The sequence below is a fragment of the Nansenia antarctica genome (genome assembly GCF_963989245.1).
Source record: "Nansenia antarctica genome assembly, chromosome: 6".
NCBI classification, from domain to species: Eukaryota; Metazoa; Chordata; class Actinopteri; order Argentiniformes; family Microstomatidae; genus Nansenia; species Nansenia antarctica.
This window is the reverse complement of record NC_137676.1, coordinates 23032228-23059599: the sequence shown is the minus strand read 5'-3', so window position 1 is coordinate 23059599 and position 27372 is coordinate 23032228. Positions and strand designations below refer to the sequence as shown.

Genomic DNA, 27372 nt, shown 5'->3' with positions numbered 1-27372 from the left:
TAATAATAATAATAATAATAATAATAATAATAACTTTATTTGTATAGCACTTTACATCAAAGTACTTTACAATAGGTAGACAACAGTTTAAAACAATTTAAAACAACTATTTCAATATAAAAACACACATAATTACACAGCACAAATACACATCCTATGACATATAGACAACAGAAAACAGCATCTTGAAGTCCACTCTAACATGGACAGGGAGCCAATGAAGGGAGGCCAGTACTGGTGAGATATGGTCGTATTTCTTTGACCCAGTCAAAATGCGAGCTGCAGCATTTTGGACCATTTGTATGCCATGGAAACTCTTTTTTGGCAGGCCCGACAAAAATAATCTAGTCTGGATGTCACAAAAGAATGGATCAGAACCTCAGCATCTTCAAAAGAAAGGATTGATCTAATCTTAGCAATTCTTCTGAGGTGAAAGAATGCTATTTTTATCACCCCCTTTATGTGAGGGTCAAATGTGAGGCTCTGATCCAGAATGACACCAAGATTTTTAACCTTGTCCCTGCACTGGATGACACAATCATCCAAGGTCAAGACAAGACTATCACTTGGATGATTTAGTCTAGCTGGACCGAATTTCATAATTTCAGTCTTCGCTGATAACCAGCCCTTCGCAGCAGCCAGACAGGTCTTTAACGTAACTAAATCTGAGACATTTCCTGCTGTTATAGGCATATATAGTTGTAAATCATCAGCATAACAATGAAAAGCAAGACCAAAAGAACGCAAGATCTGACCCAGTGGTGCCAAGTACAGTGAGAACAACAGAGGGCCCAGAACGGACCCCTGTGGGACTCCATACTTGACTGCCCGGGATGCAGACAATACATTATTGTGTAGAACACATTGGGATCTATTTAACAGGTATGACTCTAGCCACTGGAATACTTGGCCTGAGATGCCAAACAGGTTCCTGAGCCTATCTAGTAATATGTGATGATCTACTATGTCAAAAGCAGCGCTCAGGTCCAACAATAATAGAACAGATGTTGAGCCTGAGTCGACCGTCAATAGCAAGTCATTTACCACCTTAGTGAGTGCTGTTTCAGTAGAGTGGTTGGTGAGCGGAATGACTGTAGTGGCTCAAACAGATTATTAGAAGCCAGAAAATCTACAAGCTGTTTTGAGACCACTTTGTCAAAAGCCTTAGACCAGCGGTTCCCAACCTTTTTGGACTCACGGCCCACTTTACAAATCTCTACAGTATTCGCGACCCACTCATCAGCGCGCAAAGCGCATGAAGCGCATGACACGCGCACGAGCGCTCAAAACAACGACGTAATTTCACCAAAAACTAGAGGGAGCATGGCAAAAAAATAATTTTAAAAAATGGTTAAACCATTAAAGCCGAGCGGCGATGTTTTATATAGCAGGTGATCAAATACCAATATTTACGACCAAACATCCTTATGTGTGTGGGCAACTCCCGACTCCCGACTAGGGTTGCCAGATGGGCTCGGGTTTTTTGGTGGAATTAGCGGTTTTAGACTGTGGTTAGGGTGGAAAATGTCGATCCCATCTGGCAACCCTGTTCGCGAGTCCGATTGTGACTGGGATGGAATGTAGCCAATCAAGAAGCGAGCTGACTTCTTCTTTTCGGATGGAAATATCGGCGCACACCACACACAATACGATCAAGGCTGTTCAATCCAAGTTTTTTTTATCTTTTTAAAATTAAAACGTTTTTGTAACAAAAAAACGTCAATAAAACCATTTTTTTGCCCATGATTTGGCGGCCCATAGGTTGGGAACCGCTGCCTTAGACAAAAAAGCCAAATTCGAGACAGGTCTATAACTTGCCAGTGAGAGTGGATCCAGACCCGGTTTCTTTAATAGGGGTTTAACCACTGCAGATTTAAAACAGGCTGGGAAAACTCAATTTAAGAGAGATAGATTGAGGATAGATAAGACATAGGCTCCTAGAGTTGACCAAAGATCCTTAATAACCCAGGCTGGTAGCGGATCCAGGGAGCAAGTTGTAGATCTAGAAGCCACGACCACCTTAGTCAGATCATCTAATGAGATGGACTCAAACTCAGAGAAAACATGTCCTGAATAAGGGGGCAAAATGGCACCAAAAATTAATCTCCCCATGGATGGCTGTGGTATCCTGGCTCTAATAGCCCCTACTCTGTCATCAAAAAAGTCAGAAAAATCATATGCTGACACTTCAGTAAAGCTCTTTTTCTGATGGCCTTGTGTCAACCGAGCAACAGTGTCAAAAAGAAGTCTGGGATTGTGCTTATTCATAGCTATCAGATTAGAATAGTAGGCTGCCTTCGCCGCATCCATCCCAGACTGATTGGTGATCAGATTTTCGTGCCACAGTTGATAATGCACCTCCAGCCTAGAGCAACGCCACTAGCGCTCAACTTTTCTGCAGCTCTTTTTGAGAATTAGTAACTCATCATTTAGCCAGGGTGTATAGCTCTTTTGAGAAGCTTTACAGATCTTTGCTGGTGCCACTAAATCGAGCAGGCCCTGGAGAGCGCCATTAAAGTTATCAGTAAGGTTGTCAACTGAACAGGTCTGGCTAAAAACCTGGTTTACAGTATCAGGCAATCTCAGACATAGATCACTTAAAGCTCTGGGGCTAATATAGCGAGACAAACGTGTTTCCTTAGTCCCTGGGTCTTTTAAATTCGGGAGTAAAGCATCAAACACAAACGCAAAGTGATCGAACATTGGCAGTTTACAGAATTTTATTTCTGACACAGATATTCCGCAACCTAGTACTAAATCTAGTGTGTGCCCAAGCTGATGTGTTGGTCCAGACACAAACTGTGTAAGATTAAAAGAATCAATGATGTTTAAGAAGTCATTCACTAAAGTCTTGTCAGGACAGCAGACATGAATGTTTATATCCCCCATAATCAAAATCGTCTCATAGTGAGGGATAAACCTGGATAGAAAGTCTGCAAACTCAGAGATACAGTTCCCATTATATTTTGGTGGACGGTAGATCACAGCAAACAGGAAATCAGCTGGTTTGTTTATCGAAAAAAGCTGTAATTCAAAACTAGTAAAAGCAGCACCATTTAGTATCTGTTTGCATTTAAAGCCATCATTAAACAAAGAGGCCACGCCCCCTCCCTTTCCAGTCAGTCTGGGAGTGCTGAAGAAACTGGTGTCGGGAGGGCAGAGATCTGTCAGGGGCGCTAATTCACCCTCATGCAACCAAGTCTCGGTTAAAAACATAAAATCCAGACTTCCGGTGACGCAAGCCACAGTATGGCAGCATAAAAAGTAGCTCCTGTATCGGTCTAATAAAATCCCAGAAATTCAAGTATTAAATCTGACTAAATCAGAATCTGATTAAAAGGAAAATGAGCGGGGACGAAACTAGAAAATTGAGGTCACAACAGTTAAAGAATGCCATAGCAAAAGAAACGGAGAATGAAGAAGCTAGCATTACTGCTCAAAAGAACATGGCGAACCCGAAGGTGGCGCAATGGCTACACTTAGCTCAATTCGTGAAGTGATGAGAAAAGTCATGGCCAAAGGGATGAGCGACTTGAAGTCAGACATGAAAAAAGAACTATCCGAATTTCGAGACAGCCTTCGTCAAGATATGAAAACACAGATAGATGATCTGACGATTGACATTAACCAGAAAATTCAAGACGCCAAGGGCCAAGTCGAGGAAACCACTCGGCGCCTGGGAGAAGTGGAGAAGAGTGTAGCGGGGACGGAAAAGTGGGATACAGGAGTAAAGGACACCTTAATTCAGCTAATCGATAACCAAAGAGCACTACAGAATAAACTGTCAGATTTGGAAGGTCGCTCCCGGCGCAATAACATCCGTATATACGGAGTACCAGAAAATGCAGAGGGCACCTCCATGCCTCTGTTCGTCGAGACCTTACTCAAAAAAGAGCTGGGTGTCAATCTGGACCCACAGGGAACACAACTGGGAATTGAGAGGGCTCACCGAGCGTTGGCCCCCAAACCACCAGCCGGACAACACCTCGCTCTATCGTGGTCCGGTTCCTACAGTTCACGAGTCACGACCAAGGAGAAAATCCTGCAGACTGCCTGGAAGTGTTGGGAATTTGTATTAAAATAACTAGAAGTGATAAATCATGTACTATGTGCTCATTTAAATAATATGTGACTGAGGTCAGTTGAGAACAATAGGAAGGTCATGCAAAGCCAAAAGAGAGGTTCTGTTTTTGAGCGACAAGAAGAAGACAAGCTCCTGACTAAAAGAACGTTTTATGATTCAAACTGCCTGTAAATTACTTATTTTTACCTATGTGCTAACAACCATTTTACACCTGCTGTTATGATATTCTATTTTTCTGTACTGATTTTATACTTTCATAACTAATGATTAATGATAAGTCTATTCTTCTAATACTATATTTTAACTCGTAAATCGAATCCTAATATTACTGTGTAACTTCAATAGTTGTGTTTTCACAAGACATTCTGATAAGGACACAGACTCGCTCTGTGCTCACAAAAGTACGGATATCACCATGACAACGGGAGGCCAGAAGGAGATAACACAGAGAGGAGTGAAGGCCACATACCTAATTAAAACACTTCCTCGCAGCTGCAACGGATTTTGTACGGACAATTGGAAAACTACTAGATAGGGGGGGGGGGGGAGGCAACACCCAGCCCCAAATGTTAAATCAAATGTATAAACACTATGTACCAAGGAAAAAGGGGACTCTTGTTTGGTGGAGCTCCTGCAGTTAACTTGTTGACGGCTAGCTGAGACGGGCCTGCAGAGGTGAAACTAGATAAGACCACTTTTCCATGGAAATGAACTATTATTGCTTGCTGATGTGCTTGAATAAATATTATCTTAATGAACAGTTCAGTAGTGGTGCCTAATACTTGATTGGATCATATTATCTTAAGAAGTGATATCAAGGACGTCTCGTTGAGATTAAACGAACTCGCTTGTAAGTGACGACTCAATTAAATCGATTCTGGAGAAGTTGATCGCCTTACAGAAGACCATCCACGTTCAAGACAGGAGGGTGTACTTCGACCACGACTATGCTGAGGAGGTGCAACGGAAGAGAAAGGAATATACTCCGATCAAGAAAGTGCTAAAGGAAAACTAAATCCGCTTCCAGACCCCGCTCACTAAGATGCGAGTACACCTCGACACAGGCACGGTGACCTACAACGACGCCTCCGGTGCGGCGGAGGATTTGACTCGGCGAGGATTTTCGGTGGGTCCTATCCGAACGAACAAGACCAAGGGAATCACGGAGGAGACCCTCAACAGGCTCCTTCCATGGAGCACAGCAGGACCGCGCCGAGGTGAGAATAATCCTTGTTTTCGAGATGGTATACGCGAGAAGCTCCGCGAATTTCAGAGGGAGGAACGGACAGGACGGTAGAGGTGACCTGAGGATAGCCTATTCACTCCCTAGGACGTCTGGAAAGAGTTGTAAGTTGTGCCACCAAATAACATTTTATTCTGTGTAGTTGAAGACAGGGATATTTATCCCCTTACTCGATCTGAGCGAGTGTATGGACGGATAATGGACAATATACAGTTAAAATGACCTCTATGTAACTCTGTTATAATTAAGGGCCGATATGGACAAAATATGAGCCATAACATTTCTTTTCGGGGTCTATACGTACCCCCAGATAGCGATTTTCTTATTTTCTTTCAAGTCTGCCAACGAGGGGCCCCACCTGGTGGCCAACCCCCCTCACTGTCGCTAGAGGAGACGAACGATTCCTCTTATTTGGAAGCCCTGTTTGAATTTAGAATAGAGTTGTATAATAGTTATTATTGGGGTTTATCTGTTTTTGTTTCTTTAAGCTGTTGTCTGAGGTCTGATTCATGGTTGTCACAGGTGCAGGAAGGTTGTTTGGGAAAGAGAAATGCCCTTTCAGTATTATAATATTTTATCCCTAAATGTAAATGGACTCAACAATCCCATTAAAAGGAGCAAAATGGTGTCTAAACTAAAAAAAGGAGAAAATCAACATAGCTTTCAGGCAAGAAACCCACCTATCCTGTACTGAGCATGAGAAACTTAAGAAAATGGGTTTCCGCAACACTTTTTTTTCTTCACATAAATCAGGAAATAAAAGGAATTCGCAATACTAATATCAAACTCACTTAGCTTTGAGTTAATTTCTGAAACTAAAGACAAAGAGGGCAGATGTGTCCTAGTCAAGGGCACACTTTATTTATAGCTCAGATGGGTCTCTTAAAAAAATTAAAAGCAAAAAAACTGCTTGTGCTGGAAGTTAAATTGAGGGACCTGGAGCGGCTTCACAGCTCTACTAAAGACCCTTCTGTGCTTTCACAGATGAGGACTATTAAACAGGACATAGATCACATCCACAGTGAAGAGGTTGAAAAGAAAATGAGATTCATGAAACAGAGATATTTTGAGGCGGGTCCAAAAGCGACAAAGTTACTAGCATGGAGGCTCCGTAAGCAACAATCTGAAAGCACAACTCGAGACCCTATAACAAATAAAACAAAAACTAAATTAGAAGAAATCCAAAAATCATTTGAAACATATTACAAAGCATTATATACACAACCTGAGAAAGCTAGGGAACAAGAAATTGAACAGTTTTTAACTTCATTGGACCTCCCATCTATAGGCAAAGAGCATAATGATAAACTCACATCTGAAATCACAGATGAGGAAATAGATAACGCAATCTAAGCCCTTAATGCAGGAAAGTCACCAGGTATACGGATGGATATCCACCGGAATGAATGAATGAATGAATGAATGGTCTTTATTGTCATTGATATAGTACAGGTACCATACAACGACATTTGGGAGGGGGGGCTCCCCTGGTGCTAGGAAAAAAAACTAAAAACAAGAAGGGAAAAGAGCTGGTTTACATAAATAAAGGCTATGTACACTATCCACTATACTATACTATACAAATAAAACACTGTGCTGTACTTTATGCTATGCTATACCTATTCTAACATTTCCTATCTCTGAACCTTATGTACCCGAGGGTTGTCATATTGCACATAGTGTTATTGCACATTCATTTAAAGTGTCGCAGTTTGCAGGTTTGAAATGTTCACAGTTGTGTTTCAGTATTGCACTTGATTACAATCTTGTAGCTGCCATCAAATTGTCTCGATTGTCCAGGGCCTAGAACCTAGGTCTAGAATGGTACAAATTAATGAGAGAATCTCTGCGGCCACTTCTTAAGTCCTGTTTCAACTATACCATGAAGGAAGGGACCCTCCCCCCTCCTGGAGGGAGGCTTATATCTCTGTAATACCGAAAGAGGGCAAAGACAAGCTAGACTGTAAATCATATAGACCTATAAGTGTCCTTAATGGCGATTACCGAGTGTATGCATCAATTCTGGCCAAGAGGATGGAACAGGTGATGCCACTCTTGATAGACGAGGATCAAACTGGGTTTATAAGGAATAGGCAAACCCACGATAACATACAAAGAGCCCTCCATACCATTGATTATATTGGTAAACGGAAATATAGTGCAATCCTTCTCAGCTTAGACGCTGAAAAGGCCTTTGACTCTGTTGACTGGGAATTCCTGTATCAGGTGATGGATAGGTTTGGCTTTAGTAAAAGCTTTATACAAAGCATAAAGACAATATATTCATCCCCGACTGCTCGGATTAAGATTAATGGCAGTCTCTCTGCTTCTATAGCCTTACAACGTGGATGCAGACAAGGCTGCCCCATCAGTCCAACCCTCTTCAATCTTTTTATTGAACCTTTGGCTCAAACTATTCGACAGGAAAGGGGGTTGGAGGGTATACCAATAGCGGGAGTAGAATATAAAGTATGTTTATATGCGGACAACGTATTAGTGACGCTACAAAACCCAGGCTCGGGGGTACCATTGTTGATGGATATCTTAAAGAGGTATGGGAGTTACTCTGGATGTGTACTTAATGTACATAAAACACAGGCCCTGACATTTAATTTTGTCCCCACTCAAGAATTGGTAAATAAATATACTTTTAATTGGCAATCACCATATATCAAGTACCTTGGGGTATACTTACCTAGAGAAATATCTTCCCTGTATGCCATAACAAGATTAACAAAAACATATACAAAGATATGGACAGGTGGGCCTTGCTACCCCTCGATATAGGTAGTAGAGTAAGATCAATCAAGATGAATATTCTCTCGAAATTATTATATTTATTCACTGCCCTGCCAGTAGAAATCCAGAGAAACAGTTTAGAGAATGGGCAAACACATTTCCAGGTTCATTTGGAACAAAAAGAGACCCCGAGTAAAATACTCAACCCTGCAGCTGCCGAGGGAGAGGGGAGGTTTGGCATTACCTTGCTTGAAGGACTATTATGTGTCTGCCCAGTTAAGACCACTAGTACTTTGGTGTAACCCAACATACGAAGGTAAATGGAAAGACATAGAACTTTCCTTGATGGACACACCAATACAATCGGTCCTAGGTTGTCCCGACAAGGTGAAGGAAATAGCTCAGTTAGAGAACCAATGTGTCAGTCTCGCTCTTCAGAAATGGCTAGAGGTGGTTAGGCGATTACAGCTTCATAGAGAAGTAAAAGTATTAAGTTGGCCAGCCTACAACCCTCACTTCACACCAGCACTGCAGGATCATAGATACAGACAATGGGCCCAACATGGCATTACTGCCCTCTGTAGAATCATGTCAAATGGGGAGCCTGATATTTTTCAGAACCTAAGCCAATTATTTGAACTCAATCAACATGATTTTTATAGATACTTACAGGTCCGCCACTATTTTTTGAAGGAGGTCAGAGGGCCCAAACCTGTAATCTTTTCAAAACTGATTCAAATGTTCATGAATGCTTATAAAGGTGAAGATGGTAAAAGGTAACATTTACAGAGCCATCACTTCAATGAACAGAAACTCAACTGACTATGTACGACAGCGCTGGGAAAGGGATGTGGGGATGGTAATAACTGAGGAGGTGTGGATACAAGCTTGGGAAGCCCAATGCTCTACCACTAACTCACTGACTTGGAGGGATTTTAATTGGAAGAACCTGCATTCGCTTCTTTATAACACCAAAGCTTAAGTCCAAATTCACTGGGTCCCAACATCCTTGTTGGAGGGAGTGTGGATCAATGCAAGCTGATCATGCACACATTTTCTGGTTATGTCCATGTATTCAATCTTTTTGGGAAGAAGTGAGTGATTTAATGTCTAAGATTCTGGCAGTCAACATTGATATGTCTTTTTCCTCCCTGTATCTGGGAATATTACCTGAAGGTTCATATGCCATCTTCCTGAGTTGTGAACCTAGCTCGCACTATGAGGCTAATTCTGAGACGGTAAGACCTTTGAAAATAACCAAGGACTCTCATAAAACCGTGATACAAATTTGAACCAAGAAAAGCTAAAGAGCTTAAGTTTAACATTAGCTTGTTCAAAAAAGGCATAACTGAGAACTCTGATGTCATAATGGAGGCCCAAGCCATTTTCAACCAAGAAGCATTTTTCAAAGATGTGAAGATGAGCTTATAATTACTATATCCACCTGAGATACAGGGTATTAAAGCCAAACAGATCTACAAAGAAAAGATTATGTGAGTATGTGATGTGCTGTATTGTTCCATATTCCCCCTGCGTGTTGGTCGCACGGCAGCGGAGACGGTCGCTGATAATTAACACCAGCAGTAGAATTTTGCCGATAGACATATTACACAAAACACAAAACGAACAAAAAAAAGATAGATATCCAAATGTCCCGCTAAATTCGGACCAATCACAAAACTGTTCGCCTCGCGCCGCACGCCTGTTTGAGAACGATTCAGTCTCGATTGCTGTGCGCACACAAACTACGAGGTTAATTGCAACATTGTAACATATTGTAAATAACTACGCCCTAAATCGTAACGAAATGTTGGTCTGGAAGCGGCCTAAATCTAGCTTCAATCTGCTTTTTTTCTGTTCTCCGGTCATAATAACTCGCTGCTTTTCTGCGCAGCCTGAATCAAAGTGGACTGTCTGAATCCATTAGTGGCGGAGGAAATTCTTTCGTGGCGGCCCGCCACCAATAAATGCATATAGAGGAAACACTAGTGTCAGCCGTGGAAGACAAATCATCATTGACTTGCATGATGAGAGGAAATTCTCCATCAACATCTACCATAATGGCACGGTGTTGATACAAGGCCCAGAGAGCTGCCTGACAGAGTTCCACTCCAGTTTTCCAACATTTAAACAACAAGCTGAGAGCTTCAAGTCAGAACCAGAGATAGAGACCCACCATGAGCCTAAACCTCCCTCCACCCTGTCTCCTGAATGTCTCTCCCCTGGCTTCAACACTCTGGAGGTTGATGCCCTGAGAGACAGCTTCACTCAGCTAGAGAGGAACTTTCTGTCTTTTATGAATGAATGAATGAATGAATGGTCTTTATTGTCATTGCTATAGTACAGGACAGGTACCAAACAACGAAATTTAGGAGGGGTGGCTACAACAAGGGGTGGTTACAACAGAAACAAGAGCCAGTCTCAGCCAGCCCAGCAGCCTGATCACAGCCCAACTAGAAGAACTCTGTCTTGCTGTGAGACAGGTTGAGGAGACAAACCGTTCTCTGTGCTTGGCCATGAGAGAGGTTGAAGAGTCCAACCTAGCCCTGCGCACAGAACTGAAGAGACAGAGAGAGGAGCTGTTCAGGAGAGAGGAGCACAGCACCATCCTGGAGAGACAGTTGGAGGAGATGAGGTCAAGCCTGCTCCTCAGAAACCCCAGCAAAGACTCACACACCAAACACACTGCCATCACACACAAACACAACTCTCCTAAACACAACACATCATTCACACATGACACATCACACAGTCTCCCCTTGTAAGTTCACCCTACCATCCCAAGTGAAGCAGCGACTGACTGGTACCCATGAGGCTTCCTGTCCGAAGCCAGCATAATGTGCCTGTGAGACAGTGGAAGCAGGTCAGTGGCAGATATGCAGGACAGCGCGACCACCTACCACCCACCTCACCACCAGAGCTCAGCCTTTCCAACAGCTTCACAGCCCTAAGTCCCTCATCATCTCAAGGACCACATCCACTGTCTTGCCCCCCAACTGCCCCATCTCCAGACACAACCACCACCACTATAGTGATTGGGGATTCTATAGTGAGAGATTTATCATTCTCCCACCCCTCACTCGGACACACTGCAGTGCACTGTTTCCCCGGAGCCCGTGTCTTGGATATTGACATGAAACTGCCATCAGTACTGTCAAACTCTTCAAACGTGACTACCATCATCACACATGTTGGCACAAATGACACCTCACTGCAACAGTCTGAAGTCCTGAAAAAACATTATCTTAAAGAACCTCCAGGCGACTCGGAAGAACATTGTTATATCCGGCCCTCTTCCATGTTATGGGAGAGGTGATGGTAAATAGAGTCGTCTTTGCTCTCTCAACAAATGGCTGAGAGAGCTATGTATGTCAAAAGGGATCCTCTTCATTAATAATTTAGATTTATTCTGGGAGAGACCGGGATTTTTCAAGCGTGATGGCTTACATCCCAATTACAAAGGTGTTAGATTATTATCAGGAAACATAACATAACAAACTAGGGGGACCCAGTGCTGAGTCTGAGGGCTGTGGAGGTGTGGGAGCCCACCCGCACCCTCTGGGGGCGGTCAGACAGGAAGTCCTTGATCCATGCACAGATAGAGTGTGATAGTCCCAGGTCTAGTAGTTTGGTCACTAGCCTGTCTGGAAGGATAGTGTTGAAAGCAGAGCTGAAGTCCACAAAGAGCAGTCTCGCGTAGCTGTTCCCCCTCTCCAGGTGGGATAGAGTGGAGTGGAGAGTCGTCGCGATGGTGTCCTCTGTGGACCTGTGGGCTCTGTAGGCGAACTGGTATGGATCCAGGTTGGGCGGGAGGCGTGTGACTATTAGGGCTTTCACACCGGCAAAGAACCGTGCCGGTTCGCGTTCGCAGACCAAGTCTGGAACCGGCCGGCGCGTTCAGACCGAAGCTCAATTGGTTCGGAACCTGAAAAGTTGGTTCGCAGCGGGCACCAAAAAATAGTGGTTCTCAGGTGAACCAAAAACGCGAACCGTGACGTCGTCAGAGGGTGTGTCATATTCTAGGCTGCAGAGACCAGCAAGGAGGAAGTAGACAACATGTAATCTAATCTAAATCTAATCATTAGTGATCAAAAACAATATCAAAAGTGTCATTATTCTCTCTATCTTCCTCACATGCTCAGCAAACACACACACGCACACGCTCGCGGACATGCGCGAACGCGAATTTCGTAAACCATTTCTATTCCAGTAATGGAGCAGCTGATTAGTAAAAGAACGCATATAGAAAGTGTCTTTTGTTTTGTTTCACAGAAAATTGTGTTTATTTCAGATACTGTAGTGGAAGATATTATCCGCTTTTCCAGTGAAATGTTTGTTTATCCCGCCCCTTCATCACCCAGCGTTGATGCCGCGGATGGTTCAGGTTACACTGGTATGAACGCGGGCTCGTTCGCCAGACAGCACCAAGGTTCAGAGGTTTCCGAACGCGAACGCGAACCGGCACGGTTCTTTGCCGGTGTGAAAGCCCTATATGTGGGCCCGGACCAGTTTCTCGAAGCACTTCATGATGATTGGTGTGAGTGCCACCGGGCGGTAGTCGTTTAGGCAGCTCACTGTGCTTTTCTTCGGGACTGGGATGATTGTTGAGGTTTTCAGGCAGGGTGGGATGGTGGCCTGGGACAGGGACTGGTTGAAGATGTTGGTGAAAACCCCGGCCAGCTGGTCGGCGCAGTCCCTCAGCACCCGTCCCAGGACGCCATCCGGCCCTGAGTTTTTTAAGGGGTCCACCGCCTTCAGCACGCGTCTCACTTCATGCTCTGTGAGGGTGAGGCTGCTGAGAGCTGGAGAGAGTGGTGTTTGTGTTGTGGTTACCTCCGTTCGCCCCTCGTCGAACCGGGCGTAGAAGGAGTTCAGCTTTTCCGCCAGCAGGGGGTCGCCCTCAGCGGCTGTGAGCCTGTTGGCTCTGAAGTTTGTCATGTGCTGAACCCCCTGCCACACCCGCCTGGAGTCGTTGCTCAGGAAGCATTCCTCAATCTTCTCTCTGTGGTCTGCCTTGGCCTTAGAGCTCGTAGGTCTTCTGACACTGGTTTTCTCTGTGTACCACATGTACAAAAGAAGAGATTTGGTGAGGCTGCATTCTCATTTTATGCACCCAAATTGTGGAATGCACTGCCAGTTTACATTAGGGATGCAACCTCAGCAAATATGTTCAAGTCAAGACTAAAAATCCATCTTTTTAATATTGCCTTTAAATGACTAAATAATTAAATTAAGATTATATAATGATAATGATATAATATAATTATATAATGACACTATGACAATATAACACTATAACATAACACTGACACTATAACACTATAACATAACACTATGACACTATAACACTATAACATAACACTATGACACTATAACATAACACTATGACACTATAACATAACACTATGACACTATAACACCATGACACTATCACTATAACACTATAACATAACACTATAACACTATGACATAATACTTTGACACTCCAGTCTGACACAACACTATGACACTCCAGTCTGACACAACACTATGGCACTCTAGTCTATGACACTATAACACTATAACAATGACACTATAACATAACACTATGACACTATAGTCTATGACACAACTCTATGACACTCCAGTCTGACAACACTATGACACTCCAGTCTATGACACAACACTATGACAACTCTATGACACTCCAGTCGATGACACAACACTATGACACTCTAGTCTATGGGAAATTGTGCTAGCCACATAGGTCAGACCTCTCCCTCCCCTCAAATGTTGCTAGTGTCATAGAGTTATAGTGTCATAGTGTTGTGTTATAGTGTCATAATGTTATGTTATAGTGTCATAGTGTTATAATAATAATAATAATAATAATAATAATAATAACACTATAACATAACACTATGACATAACACTATGACACTATAACACAACACTATGACATTATAACATAACACTATGACACTGACTCTATAACTATGACATTATAACACTATGACACTATCACTATGACACTATAACACAACACTATGACACTATAACACTGACACTATAACTATGACACTATAACACTACACTATAACACTATGACACTAACACTATAACACTATAACACAGCACTATGACATTATAACATAACACTATGACACTATGACACTGACACTGACACTATAACTATGACACTATTACACTAACACTACACTATAACACTATGACACTAACACTATGACACTATAACATAATACTTTGACACTCCAGTCTGACACAACACTATGACACTCTAGTCTATGGCACTATAACTCTATGACACTATAACACTGACACTATGACAATATAACACTATAACATAACACTGACACTATAACTCTATAACACTATGACACTACTATAACACTGACACTATAACATAACACTATGACACTATAACACTATAACATAACACTATGACACTATAACATGACACTATGACACTATAAAATAACACTGACACTATAACATAACCCTATGACACTATAACACTCTGACACTATAACACAACACTATAACACTATGACACGAACACTGACAGTATAACACTATGACACTATAACATAACAGTATAACACTGACATAATACTTTGACACTCCAGTCTGACACAACACTATGACACTCTAGTCTATGACACTATAACACTATAACAATGACACTATAACATAACACTATGAAACTATAACACTGACACTATAACATAACACTATGACACTCTAGTCTAAGACACAACACTATGACACTCCAGTCTATGACAACTCTATGACACTCCAGTCTATGACTCAACACTATGACACTCTAGTCTATGGGAAATTGTGCAAGCCACATAGGTCAGACCTCTCCCTCCCCTCACATTTAGCTGAAAAGTGACTAGCTGGCAGGTATGCAGTATACAAACAGACACAGACACAGAGAGACACACACACACCAGTGGCGGCTGGCCGATAGAGGGCGCTGGGGCGCCGCCCCCACCTTCACTTCCTCGTTGCGATTTGTAAAAGTTTTTTTTTTAAATAAACATTGTTTATTCACAAAATGCGGCTGATATTCTGTCGGCGCCTATCAGCATTCATTAAAAATCCTCCAATACAATAAACATTTTTATCTCTGTGTGTGTGTGTGTGTGTGTGTGTGTGTGTGTGTGTGTGTGTGTGTGTGTGTGTGTGTGTAAAACTCACTGTTAAAATACATAGGGAGAGAACGCGGGGCGCCGTGTCAATGCAAGTCTATGCCAGGACGAATACTTTTCGTTTACACGTGAGCTGTAGCAGCGCTCCAATTGGCTGTCTCTATTTCTTGGCCAGGACGCACATTTGTGCGCCCTGGCCAAGAAATCTCCGGTTGTATTGCAGACAATGCATTATGCTGAGGACTCCCGACTTCCGGTTTTCCAGACTTCGGGCTTCCGGAGTATTTTAAATGAACATTCGTAATGTCTGTCTCTGATGTTCATGGTCAATTAAATCAGCCTATTTTGTGCAACTAATAATGTTCCTGCTAATGGGTTAACCAAGCAGCCTTGCACCTAACGTGCAAGCACCTATCTTCGAACTATTCATAGCAATATGCGCGGGGCAAGGCGGCGGTACGGGTAAACACGGCTCATGTTCTGTCATCAAAGGTAAGAGTTGGTTTTCTTTAACTCAGCTGATGCATTGTTGTGTTTCTGACATGGTCTGGTTGTGTTTCTGACATGGTCTGGTTGTGTTACAGACATGGTCTGGTTGTGATACAGACATGGTCTGGTTGTGTTTCTGACATGGTCTGGTTGTGATACATCATTGAATGTGTTGACCTGCTGTGATGTGTTGACCACCATCACTCTCCATCATGTGTCTATGAAATAGATAGTTACTGTACTACTGACTGCAGCATTCATCTCTGCTCATTGATGTAGCCATGTCACACAGACACATAGTACACATATTCATCTGCTACCTTTATTAACCTGAGTGTAGCTGTGAGGCCTGTACTAGCCTTGTTGACTAGACTTCCTCCTTGTCTGACACTGGGTATTGGACCGTACCGACGTCCATAGACCGGTCACTCTTCCACCTCAGTGTCTGTAGTTGACAGGGTAACTTCTCCATGGCCCACAAGGTCATTTTAAGGGTGAAAGTTGAAATTATACAATGGTTGTAATGCCAGTGCGTGTTTTATGCGCGTGCACGCGAAAAAAAATCGTGCACGCGAAAAAAAAATCGCGCGCTGCGCGCGCGAAAGAGGACCCCCCCGCCACACTGCTGTGCCCCACCCAAATTTTTGGCCACCAGCCGCCACTGACACACACACACACACACACACACACACACACACACACACACACACACACATTTAATAAGCAGACAAAGTACCCAGTGGAGAGTAATTACACATTAATATTTATTTACAAAATGTTGAGTGGTCATTTCATAAGCAGTAGAACATCCAGTAATGAACATGAGAAGAGACAGTCATATTCACAGTATAAAGCACAATGGAAGGGTTGGGAGGGGGGGAGGTATCCAATCAGCTGGTTAAAGACAGTTAACATACAGTCATTATCTCTGGCAACACGCCAGTCACGGTTTCACGGTCGGAACGGTCAGTCACACACATTATGACATCATTCAGAACCCTTGTTTTGAGAGTTCCGTTGTTGGAAAATGCTGCAAGGTGAAGATTGAGAACTGTTTTATTAGTATGACACAATAATGCATTTCATAAGAAACTTGGATCTTGGATTATTCGTATTTCATTTGATTAAATTAATAATAATAAAAAACATAGATATCTATATTTGATTCCTATTGGCTGTCTCTCCACCGCCCATAAGCTGTCTACGTACGTAGAGTATGAGAGAGATGGACGGACGGATGGACAGAAGGACGCCACAGATATGTGTCAGAGTGGTAGGATCCTCATAGAACACCCTGGTAGTTGTGTGTCCCTTTGCCAAGGCTAAAGCTGTCCTCAACATCTATGGGAATTACTGTATGGTGTTTCACCTGCTACCTGCCAACTATTCAAACCTGCTACCATCCAAACCTGCTACCATTCAAACCTGCCACCATTCAAACCTGCTACCATTCAAACCTGCCACCATTCAAACCTGCCAACCCTACATAGCAGCCAAGTACGTTTGGCAGTGAATTAAAAGAAGTTAGCACTGGTCGCTTAAACATAATAAAAGTGTTAAAAGTGTTGAAACTCTTGAAGAAAATGTTGAAAGAAATCATGAAACTCCTGGACCACTAACAGTCTATTGATCACAAGTAGGTCAGCTGATCACAGACACAATTATTGTGTGTGAGGGAAAGAACCAATGAATGTAGCTATGATCAATACCTACGACAGTTGGGGGATAGCGTGCGTTTTGGAATTTGATCATTTTCATGATCTGTAGACGTCTTCTTCTAGAGAATACAGCCAATCACATTAGTGTTTCAGTTTCCACAGAATGATTGTATGGTAAACCTCTGCCATGACTGTGTTTGACCAACTGTCATTGTTGGACCAACTGTCATGGACCAACTGTCATTGTTGGACCAACTGTCATGGACTAACTGTCATTGTTGGAGCGACTCACGTCAACGTTCTCCTGTTGACTTCAGCAGTGGTTTGGCCTTTTGAGTGTCCTGGGGTCAGTTTGAGTGTCCTGGGGTCAGTTTCCCCCTGAAAGTCGTACTTTGTCTCTCTTTGAGAAATCCAGGCCAACTTCTCTCCAAGACCAGCATAGTTTATTTTTTTATATAATCTCCTCCCTCCCTCCCCTGCCTCCCTCCCCTCTCTCTCCCCTGCCTTCCTCCCCTCTCTCCCTCCCCTCTCTCCCTCCCCTACACAGCCCAGAGAGGACAACTACCTGAACACATACATATATGATCGTGTCATAATAGCTGTGTTCTTTCCAGTGGTCCGCTGTTACACCAGGCTACACCAGAGGGAGCAAGCTAACAGGCTAACTAGTGTTGTTAAGACCAGGCTACACCAGAGGGACCAAGCTAACAGGCTAACTATTGTTGTTCTGTAACACCAGGCTACACCAGAGGGAGCAAGCTAACAGGCTAACTAGTGTTGTTCTATAACACAAGGCTACACCAGAGGGACCAAGCTAACAGGCTAACTATTGTTGTTCTATAACACAAGGCTACACCAGAGGGACCAAGCTAACAGGCTAACTAGTGTTCTTCTGGTGTGGCCAGTCCAACAGTCTCATTACCGCTGTGCTACAAACACGTTGTACAGTAACTCAATACAATACTATTAGTTCTTCTCTCTTCTCTTCTCTTCCCTCTCCTCCTTTATTACAGTTGTAGTTTCCCTTCATCTCTTCTCTTCCCCCTCCTCCTTCCCTTCCCTCTCTTCCTTTTATAATAGCCGTAGTTTCCCTTCTGTCCCCTCCTCCCCTTTATTCTCCTCCTTTCCCTCTCCCTCCTTTTCTTCCCAGTCCTCCTGAACAGTAAACGGCAGTTGTAGTTTTCCTTTTCTCGTCTCCTTCCCTTCTTTCTCCTCCTCTCCTGTCTCCTCTCCTCCTTTCCCTTCCGTCTCCTTGATAACACCTGTAGTTTCCCTTCTCTCTCCTCCTCTCCTTCCCTTCTCTCTCCTCCTCCTCCCCCCCCCCGTCCGGGGCTTCTACCTCTGGATGGCCCTGATGACCCACTCTGCACTGGGGTTGAGCTCCTGGAGGTCCTTCATGTAGGCCTCCTCATCCAGGCACCGCTCCTCTGGACAGACAGACGGACGGACACACACACAGGCACACACACACACACACAGGCACAGACACACACAGGCACAGACACACACAGGCACACACACACAGGCACAGCCAGATGGACGGACACACAGACAGGCAGGCACAGACACACACAGGCACAGACAGACAGACACAGACACAGACAAACACACACACACACACACACACACACATCAGTTCTAATATGATATGACGTAATAGTAATTAGGTAATGCCTTTATGAGAGAGTAGCGATGTCCTATATAACATCAGGTGGTGATGTTGATGGATGACTTGGTCCAGAAAACACTTACTGATGTTCCCTCCAATCTCATAAAGGCACAGGTCTTCTCTCTTCACAGACACAGAGCTGGAACACACACACACACAAGTTATACAGAGCAATTTATAGCTTTAATTAATTCAATTTATAGCAATTTATAGCTCACAAATATTGAGTAGAATTCCAAATGCTATGACATCACATTTTTTATTAAAAACAGAAATGGGACATCTGAGATGTGTGTGTGTGTGTGTGTGTGTGTGTGTGTGCGTGTGCTCACCTGTCTTAGCTGAGGAAGCGTGTGTCTATGTGTGAGTGTGTGTGTGCGTGCGTGGGTGCGTGCATGAGTGTGTGTGTATGTCTGTCTCTGTCAGTGTCTCTGTGTTTGTGTGTGTGAGTGTGTGTGTGTGTGTGAGTGTGAGTGTGCGAGTGTGTGTGTGCGTGCGTGCATGAGTGTGTGTGTGTGTGAGTGTGCGTGTGTGTGTGTGAGAGTGTGTGTGTGTGTGTGTGTGTACCTGTCCTGGCTGAGGAAGCGTGTGAGGACCTCAGCGGCCTGCAGATCCTCCGTCAGCTCCATCGCCATGGAGACCTTAGAGAACTGAGGGGCCTGCACCCTGATGACACCCTGGAGGCTGTCGCTCTACACACACACACACACACACACACACACAGACACACACACACACACACACACACACACACACAGTGACACACACACACACACACACACACACACACACACACATAGAGACACACACACACACACACACACCCACACATTCATACACAAACAATACTTTGATTGATACTTTGATTGACATCATCATGGAGACAATGACTCTCAGTACCCCACCCCCCTTTAGTAAACACCCTAAACAATCAGATGTAGCCTTTGCACTACTGCTGGTTTGCACTCCCCTGGGCAATGTGAACACTCCTACCCAGGGTTCCCACACCTTCTGAAACATCAAATTCCAGCACTTTTCAAGGACTTTCAAGACTCCCTCAAATTCAAGGACCCAACAGGGCATAGTTTGAGACAGATCTAGATGAGAATTTATATAATAGGAACTATCCGCTCACAGACAACAATTAAAAAGAGAGGCTTGAATGTGTGAACACTAGATGGTCTCTTGCCTTCTCTACCACAGCACAGCAAAACAATATATTGTTAAATATGTGTAAAGTTACTGTGTTAAGTAAGCAATACAGAGACTTATCTACTATAATTATGTAAAAAAAAAAAAATATATATATATATATATATATTATTTTATTTAGAGAGAGAGAGAGGGGAAATCAAGCACTTTCAATGACCCATGTCTATTTTCAAAAACTTTTAAGGCCTTGATTTTTTTTCTCAAATTCACAAACTTTCAAGGATTTCAAGGACCTGTGGGAACCCTACCCTTTGCACTACTGCTGGTGTGCACTCCCCTGGGCAATGTGAACACTCCAACCATTTGCACTACTGCTATTTACACTACTACCTTTAAACATTTCACATACCTCTTTGATATAGCCTCTTAACTTACATATCTACCATAAGTGTACATAGCTACCGTAACTGTACATATCTACCTTAACTGTACATAGCTACCTTAACTGTACATATCTACCTTAACTGTACATAGTCATAACTATACCTCTAAACTACCATACATGCCAGACTGTACCTATTACTATCACTGTTGTGTTTTTATATCACTATTTGCACTTCTGGTTAGATGCTAAACTGCATTTTGTTGTCTGGTATTTGTACTCTGCAATGACAAGAAAATGTAATCTAATCTAATCTAATCCAATCTAATCTAATCTAACCAGTTATTTATCTACATTACTAGAGAGGTTGCTGTGGGTAACTGCTGTACATGACAGCTCCAAAACACTGAGGGCATCATTTTGATGCATGTTTTACATATTACGCTATGATATTTCTGATAAATCTGTGTCACGCATGAGTGCTTCTTTATTAGTTATGAATATGACGATCTGCATCTGTTGAAACAGCAGAACCCCAGACAGCACTGCAGTACCCCGGTACGACCACTAGGTGTCACAGGGGGGCCAGCCTCTCTCCTGGTTTCCTCAGATGAACCAGCAGGCAGAGGACGACGGAGGACAGTTGAGTCATTCACACTCTCATCCTCTCATCCTCCCTGTCCTGATTCCTTCATATATATAATGGAAGGAGGAGGGAGGGAGGTAAAGGAGGTATAATAGAAGGAGGAGGGAGGGAGGTGAAGGAGGTATAATAGAAGGAGGAGGGAGGGAGGTGAAGGAGGTATAATAGAAGGAGGAGGGAGGGAGGGAGGTGAAGGAGGTATAATAGAAGGAGGAGGGAGGGAGGTAAAGGAGGTATAATAGAAGGAGGAGGGAGGGAGGTAAAGGAGGTATAATAGAAGGAGGAGGGAGGGAGGTAAAGGAGGTATAATAGAAGGAGGAGGGAGGGAGGTGAAGGAGGTATAATAGAAGGAGGAGGGAGGGAGGTGAAGGAGGTATAATGGAAGGAGGAGGGAGGGAGGGAGGTGTAATGGAAGGAGGAGGGAAGGAGGTGAAGGAGGTATAATGGAAGGAGGAGGGAGGGAGGTGAAGGAGGTATAATAGAAGGAGGAGGGAGGGAGGTGAAGGAGGTATAATAGAAGGAGGAGGGAGGGAGGTGAAGGAGGTATAATAGAAGGAGGAGGGAGGGAGGTGAAGGAGGTATAATAGAAGGAGGAGGGAGGGAGGTGAAGGAGGTATAATAGAAGGAGGAGGGAGGGAGGTGAAGGAGGTATAATAGAAGGAGGAGGGAGGGAGGGAGGTGAAGGAGGTATAATAGAAGGAGGAGGGAGGGAGGTGAAGGAGGTATAATACAAGGAGGAGGGAGGGAGGTAAAGGAGGTATAATAGAAGGAGGAGGGAGGGAGGTGAAGGAGGTATAATAGAAGGAGGAGGGAGGGAGGGAGGTGTAATGGAAGGAGGAGGGAAGGAGGTGAAGGAGGTGTAATGGAAGGAGGAGGGAGGGAGGAGTAATGGAAGGAGGAGGGAGGGAGGGAGGGAGGGACGGAGGAGTGTAGCTCACCTCGGGGACCTTGTCCAGCTTGTCAGGCTTGTCCCCGCGGTCGTAGGCCATCTTCTTCAGCAGCTTCCTCATGGCGCGCTCCTTACTCTGCTTCCTCTGGCTCTCTGTGTTCTGCTTCCTCACCTGAGTCATGATGAAGGTGGGGATCTGGAACACACACATGCACACACAGACACAGACACAGACACAGACACAGACACACACAGACACACACAGACACACACAGACACACACACACACACACACACACACAGTAACAGAAACATCCACACACACACACAGACACAGACACAGACACACACAAAAACACACACACACACACACACACACACACACACACAGACACAGACACACACGTCATGATGAATTTTTGGGTCTGCCAAACCTTCATCACATCATCATTACAACTGTCAAACTGTCATAGAGCTGTGATCTCATTGGCTGAGATAAGGGGCGGGGCTTGTGTGATAGCCAGGTGAGGGGAGTGGGCGGGGCTTGTGTGATAGCCAGGTGAGGGGAGTGGGCGGGGCTTGTGTGATAGCCAGGTGAGAGGAGTGGGCGGGGCTTGTGTGATAGCCAGGTGAGAGGAGTGGGCGGGGCTTGTGTGATAGCCAGGTGAGAGGAGTGGGCGGGGCTTGTGTGATAGCCAGGTGAGGGGAGTGGGCGGGGCTTGTGTGATAGCCAGGTGAGAGGAGTGGGCGGGGCTTGTGTGATAGCCAGGTGAGAGGAGTGGGCGGGGCTTGTGTGATAGCCAGGTGAGAGGAGTGGGCGGGACTTGTGTGATAGCCAGGTGAGAGGAGTGGGCGGGGCTTGTGTGATAGCCAGGTGAGGGGAGTGGGCGGGGCTTGTGTGATAGCCAGGTGAGAGGAGTGGGCGGGGCTTGTGTGATAGCCAGGTGAGAGGAGTGGGCGGGGCTTGTGTGATAGCCAGGTGAGAGGAGTGGGTGGGGCTTGTGTGATAGCCAGGTGAGAGGAGTGGGCGGGACTTGTGTGATAGCCAGGTGAGAGGAGTGGGCGGGGCTTGTGTGATAGCCAGGTGAGAGGAGTGGGCGGGACTTGTGTGATAGCCAGGTGAGGAGAGGAGTGGGCGGGGCTTGTGTGATAGCCAGGTGAGAGGAGTGGGCGGGGCTTGTGTGATAGCCAGGTGAGAGGAGTGGGCGGGGCTTGTGTGATAGCCAGGTGAGAGGAGTGGGCGGGGCTTGTGTGATAGCCAGGTGAGAGGAGTGGGCGGGACTTGTGTGATAGCCAGGTGAGAGGAGTGGGCGGGGCTTGTGTGATAGCCAGGTGAGAGGAGTGGGCGGGACTTGTGTGATAGCCAGGTGAGGAGAGGAGTGGGCGGGGCTTGTGTGATAGCCAGGTGAGAGGAGTGGGCGGGGCTTGTGTGATAGCCAGGTGAGAGGAGTGGGCGGGGCCAGGTTGTACCGTCCAGAGAAGGTTCTGGTAGCGGATGAGCAGGCGCACGATGTTGGCCGTGCCGGTTGCCATGGTGAACTCCTGCTGCCCGCTGATCTTGCTGCGGAAGCCTTTGAACATGAAGATGTTGGGAGCCATCACCACGGCAACGTTGTTCAGGGTCATCTTGTTGTGCTCCTTGTGTTCGATCACCCGCTGGAAGAACTCCATCAGGGCCTGTAACCATGACAACGTACATCACTATATCTACTAATAATAATAATAATAATAATAATAACTTTATTTGTATAGCGCTTTTCCTGCAAACGTTGCAGCTCAAAGTGCTTTAATCATTATATAATCTTAATTTAATTATTTAGTCATTTAAAGGCAATATTAAAAAGATGGGTTTTTAGTCTTGACTTGAATATATGTGCTGAGGTTGCATCCCTAATGTAAACTGGCAGTGCATTCCACAATCTGGTGCATAAAATGAGAATGCAGCCTCACCAAATCTCTTCTTTTGTACATGTGGTACACAGAGAAAACCAGCGTCAGAAGACCTGAGAGCTCTATTGGGCTGATATGCTATCAAATGCTATATATATATATATATATACTGTATATATATGACTGGCTGGCCATACTTTATCCCTTACATAGCAGACTCCGCATTCCCCATTTACAAATGTGTGGTTGGTCCTACTTTTACAGTTCACTGCATGTAGGCTAGACATGTGTTTTGGTTGATGTAATACAGGCTGCTTTAGTCATAGGCTGTTTAGTTAAATACAGTGTGCAGCAAATCCTGTCCGTGCCGCGACCTTCTTGGCTGGCGCTGCCCATGGTGCTAACAGTAAGAATGTATTATCCCACCACATGAACCATCCTGACGGCCATTTCCCGGGACATGCCAGCATAAACCGTCGACCTGGTACTGGCATCTCCCGGGAAATGCTAGCATAAACCGTTTTCCCACATGTACCCTAACATGTACCATAATATATATATATATATATATATATATATATATATATATATATATACATACATACATATAGAACTATTATATATATATTCTGTATATATACAGTATATATACAATACCAACATTCAATTGAATGGGAAAGTGTGTCCAAACTTTTGACTGGTACTGTATATATACTGTCTATGTACACACACATAACAACACCATGTGGAAGATCCATAAAAATCATAACCATAACTATCCATTACTAAGCCCTTCTACCATTATTTATTTATTTACATTTGTATGTAATGTAACTACACACCCTGGGAGACCAAGGGGGAATTCCATCAACATTGCTAAAGGAAAATGCACCTGCACTAATTTCTTTATAATTTAGTGATTTAGTGACGCATGATTCCCTCTAAACCAACATATGGAATTGGTAAATATAAACCTGTTATGTCAGATAAAAAAGACTGATTCTGATTAAATAAAGATGTCATGGCAAAAACTAAAAGAATTGATAATTGCACAAGGAGTTCACATACTTTCAAGCAGCACTGTATCTAGTCTAGAGTTGTATATATCTAGTCTAGAGTGGTATATCTAGTCTAGAGAGGTATATATCTAGTCTAGAGTGGTATATATCTAGTCTAGAGTGGTATATATAGTCTAGAGTAGTATATATCTAGTCTAGAGTGGTATATATCTAGTCTAGAGTGGTATATCTAGTCTAGAGTGGTATATATCTAGTCTAGAGTGGTATATATCTAGTCTAGAGTGGTATATCTAGTCTAGAGTGGTATATATCTAGTCTAGAGTGGTATATATCTAGTCTAGAGTGGTATATATATAGTCTAGAGTGGTATATATCTAGTCTAGAGTGGTATATATCTAGTCTAGAGTGGTATATATCTAGTCTAGAGTGGTATATCTAGTCTAGAGTGGTATATATATCTAGTCTAGAGTGGTATATATCTAGTCTAGAGTGGTATATATCTAGTCTAGAGTGGTATATATAGTCTAGAGTGGTATATATCTAGTCTAGAGTGGTATATCTAGTCTAGAGTGGTATATATCTAGTCTAGAGTGGTATATATCTAGTCTAGAGTGGTATATCTAGGTGTTGTGTATCTACCTGGAGCGTGTCTCTGCTGGTCTCAGGCAGCAGGAGGACCAGCAGGTTGAGCGCCTGCAGCTGCTGCTTCTGAGTGGGGAGCTCTGGACAGACAGACAGGTTAACACAGAGAGACAGACAGGTTAACACAGAGAGACAGACAGGTTAATGTATGTTAACAGAGAGAGACAGACAGATTAATGCAGGTTAACAGAGAGAGACAGACAGGTTAATACAGGTTAACAGAGAGACAAACAGGTTAATACAGGTTAACACAGAGAGACAGACAGACAGGTTAATACAGGTTAACACAGAGAGACAGACAGGTTAATACAGGTTAACAGAGAGACAGGTTAATACAGGTTAACACAGAGAGACAGACAGGTTAATACAGGTTAACAGAGAGACAGACAGGTTAATACAGGTTAACAGAAAGACAGACAGACAGGTAGCAGTGTTTCCCCTACCATTGCGGGCCCCCGCCCCCCCAAGAAAGAGGAATTATTACGGACGTAGACACCAAACATCTGACAAGCAGGCTAAAATATCTGCTTTTTTAAAATGCACCCAACTTGAATCTGGCGAGTGGGCAAGCCCATGGGCTCGTTGGTAACGTTAGTCCGCCAGTAGTCTCGCATAGCCAGATCTATCTCCACACTTCGCTTCGCGCTGGACACACTCACACACTCGCGTACAAGATTGTGCGCGAGTGAGCGCGCGCGACGCGAGAGAGTTTTTGCAGGGTGAGATGTCTGCAGATGGAAAGTAAGCAAGTTGAAACGTTAGCAAATATAATTGCTGAGTGTTCTAACAGAGCAAGTTGGTTCAAATTGGTCGTTATTATTGTGACTAGAAAGTGTCTGATTATAGTTCCATGCAGGGCCGGTCCTAGGCATTTAGGTGCCCTAGGCGAGAGTATGATTTGATGCCCCCCCACAAAAAAACTTTTTTTTTAAGGGGCGCCACCACCACCACCACCACCACATTAAGCCACCAGTACTGCCTCATCACCACCCACACATTCAACAGTAAAAATATGGACAACAATGGTTTCAAGAAAAAAATAGACAGTAGGCTGAGACATATTTTCATAGAGACATGAAATTCATAGAGATAAAATTATTGAAATTTGGCATTTGGCGCCCGCCTAGTTCGCCTATGCCTAGGCCCTGGTTCCATGGTATGTAAAATAGTGTCAAAGAACTAGCAAGCTAACTAGCTAGCTCAGAGGTGATTAGATGAGCTAGTCTGCTGCAGACATGCCAGCTAAAGAGCTAACTGGGTGCACTTTATTATTTTACTTAAAGTCGATATACTATCTTTCTTATTCTGCTAGAATTGGGCTTTTTGGTAATACCATAATGGCATATTTATAGTACATGGACAGTGGATTGAAGCATTGGAAATGTTTTATAGTTGGACATATGTTTTTTTTTCAGGTGAGAGAGTAAAGTCAAAATGACATTATCTGACTGCATTGCCCACAGCAATCCAATATTCAATTATAATTATGTTATGAATTGATATGGATCAATGTATACCTCTTTAAAAATTATAATATAATTATAAATACTCTGGTTGTTATGTTTGCCTTTTGGTTGACAGCAAAAGAGGGAGAGAGGAGGATAGAGAGGGAGAGAAGAAGAGAGCAGGATGGTGTTGGCACACCAGGGAGAGAGAGAGCAAGAACCAGGTGAGAAAGTGGACAGGTAGTCAAGACCACATAAGTAAGCCTTGAGAACC

The 27372-nt window shown here is 43.8% G+C and overlaps 1 protein-coding gene across 1 annotated transcript in view; it reads right to left on the bottom strand.

Moving 5' to 3' along the window:
• Positions 1 to 18702: 18702 nt before the first annotated feature.
• The window catches only part of arhgap18 (Rho GTPase activating protein 18), a gene marked incomplete at its 3' end in the record, with an annotated part of 50814 nt that continues 42144 nt past the window's right edge, over positions 18703 to 27372 (bottom strand). Inside the window, exons 10-15 of the mRNA XM_080534305.1 lie at positions 25651 to 25733; positions 23573 to 23779; positions 22152 to 22298; positions 19604 to 19728; positions 19120 to 19175; positions 18703 to 18794 (exon numbers count right to left, since the gene is read on the bottom strand). Of these exons, the coding sequence (XP_080390431.1) occupies positions 18703 to 18794; positions 19120 to 19175; positions 19604 to 19728; positions 22152 to 22298; positions 23573 to 23779; positions 25651 to 25733 (710 nt within the window). The remainder of the gene's footprint in view (positions 18795 to 19119; positions 19176 to 19603; positions 19729 to 22151; positions 22299 to 23572; positions 23780 to 25650; positions 25734 to 27372) is intronic.